At 36.1% G+C, this 2500-nt stretch overlaps 1 protein-coding gene across 1 annotated transcript in view; it reads left to right on the top strand.

Moving 5' to 3' along the window:
* The window catches only part of LOC137648385 (serine-rich adhesin for platelets-like), a 21424-nt gene that overhangs the window by 9466 nt on the left and 9458 nt on the right, over positions 1 to 2500 (top strand). The window contains exons 2-4 of the mRNA XM_068381313.1: positions 878 to 952; positions 1957 to 2146; positions 2284 to 2500. The exon at positions 2284 to 2500 is cut by the window's right edge and continues 23 nt beyond it. Coding sequence (XP_068237414.1) covers positions 878 to 952; positions 1957 to 2146; positions 2284 to 2500 — 482 coding nt within the window. The remainder of the gene's footprint in view (positions 1 to 877; positions 953 to 1956; positions 2147 to 2283) is intronic.

Raw genomic sequence — 2500 nt, 5'->3', positions numbered from 1 at the left:
TATGTTCACTAACACTTCGCCAATGAATAATGTTTACCGTTATATTTCCGATCACTCCATTTGCTCACGCAACTTAATCCTTTCAAATGCATCTTATTCAAAATAAAGATTCATGGTGGACTCATAGTATAGGGATATTGCATCAAACATGGTTGGAAACCACGCATACCAACACTACCGAGACGATAGGTAACGCCAGTCTGTTCATTTAGCAATTTTTCGCACCACACATTAACACTGTAATCTGATGGTCCTGCCGTACCACTACCACATCACTGGATGTTATATTGTCATTCCCTGTTTACGCTAAGAACTGTGAGCTCTATTAATCACCAAATAATCGCAAAACAAAAGAGAACAACACTCAAAGGGGTTATGGGTAGAACACGTGGAGCAAATCTGACGTAATAAAATTGAGCGGCAATGATGATTGGTGGAGAGAGCCGGCCCGGCATGAAAACGCTTGGATCTGATTGGCTGATGCACATCATACGTCATCCTTCCATTCAGACATTAACTTACTTCACTGCCACTTTGTATTTCTATTTCAAATGCCATTTTGATAATTTTCTGATAAAAATTAAATACCAGATCAAATCTAGTTCAATATGCATGGAAGGGTTTGGTGAAATAAGGGCATAATCAACAAATGGTAGAATAAGACCTTTGAAATTCGTAACAGCTGTAAGTCTGTTTATTATTGTTGAGTATTGTTGCTAGGGAAGCACAATGTACACGGGAAAATGTAATCATGTTAACTGTTATTCTAATTCATAAATGCTCTCTCTCTCTCTCTCTCTCTCTCTCTCTCTCTCTCTCTCTCTCTCTCTCTCTCTCTCTCTCTCATCACAACCATTTTTATTTATTTTTCTTCCAGACCACCTTATATCGAAGAAGCGTTTTCATCATGGACTACATTTTCCAAATTATGATCATTCTGGTTTATGGATGGGTGAGTTACCTTAATTTATTTCAGTTATATATTCACTTGTTTTAATGATTCTAGTTTTGGGTAGTGCTATAGCCTGTGTACCATGGTCTTCCACTGTCTTGGGTTAGAGTTCTCTTGCTTGAGGGTACACTCAAGCACGCTATTCTATCAAATTTCTCTTCCTTTCGTTTTGTTAAAGTTTTTATAGTTTATATTGGAATTATTTATTTTAACGCTACTGTTCTTAAAACAATTTTCCTTGTTTCCACTCCTCACTGGGCTATTTTCCTTGTTGGAATTCCTGGGCTTATTGCATTCTGCATTTCCTACTAGGGTTGTAGCTTAGCAATTAATAATAATAATAATAATAATAATAATAATAATTTGAATGAGTTACAACCATAGATTGGTTGAGGAACCATGCAATTCAGATCGCTAAATCCAATAAGGTAGATGAAGTGTATAGTACATTTAGGGGAATTTTCTCTTCTTCCTTTATAAGTACAATTCTTTTAGAAGCAGTCATCTATATGTGGATATAAAGGAAAAAATAGAATATATATATATATATATATATATATATATATATATATATATATATATATATATATATATATGTGTGTGTGTGTGTGTGTGTGTGTGTGTGTAAGACCCTGGCCCACATGGCTGAGGACTATAAAGAGTGAAGTGGGAGATGATGAAAGGAGAAGTATTGATTTAAAAGCTCAAGATAGAAACGACTGGCGGAAATCTAACCGAGGCCCTTTGTGTCAATAGGCGTAGATGATATATATATATATATATATATATATATATATATATATATATATATATATATATATATATATATATAGTGTTTGTGTGGACTTCCGTACACACTTACTGTACACACACATATATGTATACTTGTCTGTATATGTGCATGTATATGTATATGCATAAATATACTGCTCATATATATACATAATGTATATTTCATATACAAGCTATAAAACACTGAAAGACCCCTCTCCTCCTGCTCGCAGATCTCATCCCCAATATCCTACGTATTATCGATGGAATATGACTGCACAGGTCAAGCAACAGGAAGATGCCGATCCCCACTGACCTGTGTCAAGGAATTCGCCTCTCATTGCCCAGCAGAGGTCAGCAGATGTTGCCCGGAACCTGTGAGAACACACGGCACTGATGAGCTACGCACGACTCCGGTACCAGGTATATGGTACTGTTAGACCTAGTACTACTTGTATGCTCCACTGTTCTTTAAGATAGATTGAAACGGAAGTTTTTTGGTTTATATTTTCAAAAGTTATATAAGTTTCCGTTATATTGATTGGATTGTATGCTTACAGGATGTAACAATTGGAAATGTTTGACCTATTACAATGGATGGTGGGCTAATCAGTGCGTTTCCCCGTCAAGAAAAATGTTCTACTGTTCAGCTGGCAACGTCTACTGTTGTCCATCAGCTTGCAGAATAACTACAGGATGTATTGAATACGGTGGTTATTGTATCAGCAATCGGAGGAAATGTCCTGGGAAGACATATTTCAAACTGTGCAAAGGACA

The sequence above is a fragment of the Palaemon carinicauda genome, chromosome 10 (genome assembly GCF_036898095.1).
Source record: "Palaemon carinicauda isolate YSFRI2023 chromosome 10, ASM3689809v2, whole genome shotgun sequence".
Taxonomy (NCBI): Eukaryota; Metazoa; Arthropoda; class Malacostraca; order Decapoda; family Palaemonidae; genus Palaemon; species Palaemon carinicauda.
The sequence above is the reverse complement of the archived record's forward strand: the minus strand, read 5'-3'. Positions and strand labels throughout refer to the sequence as shown.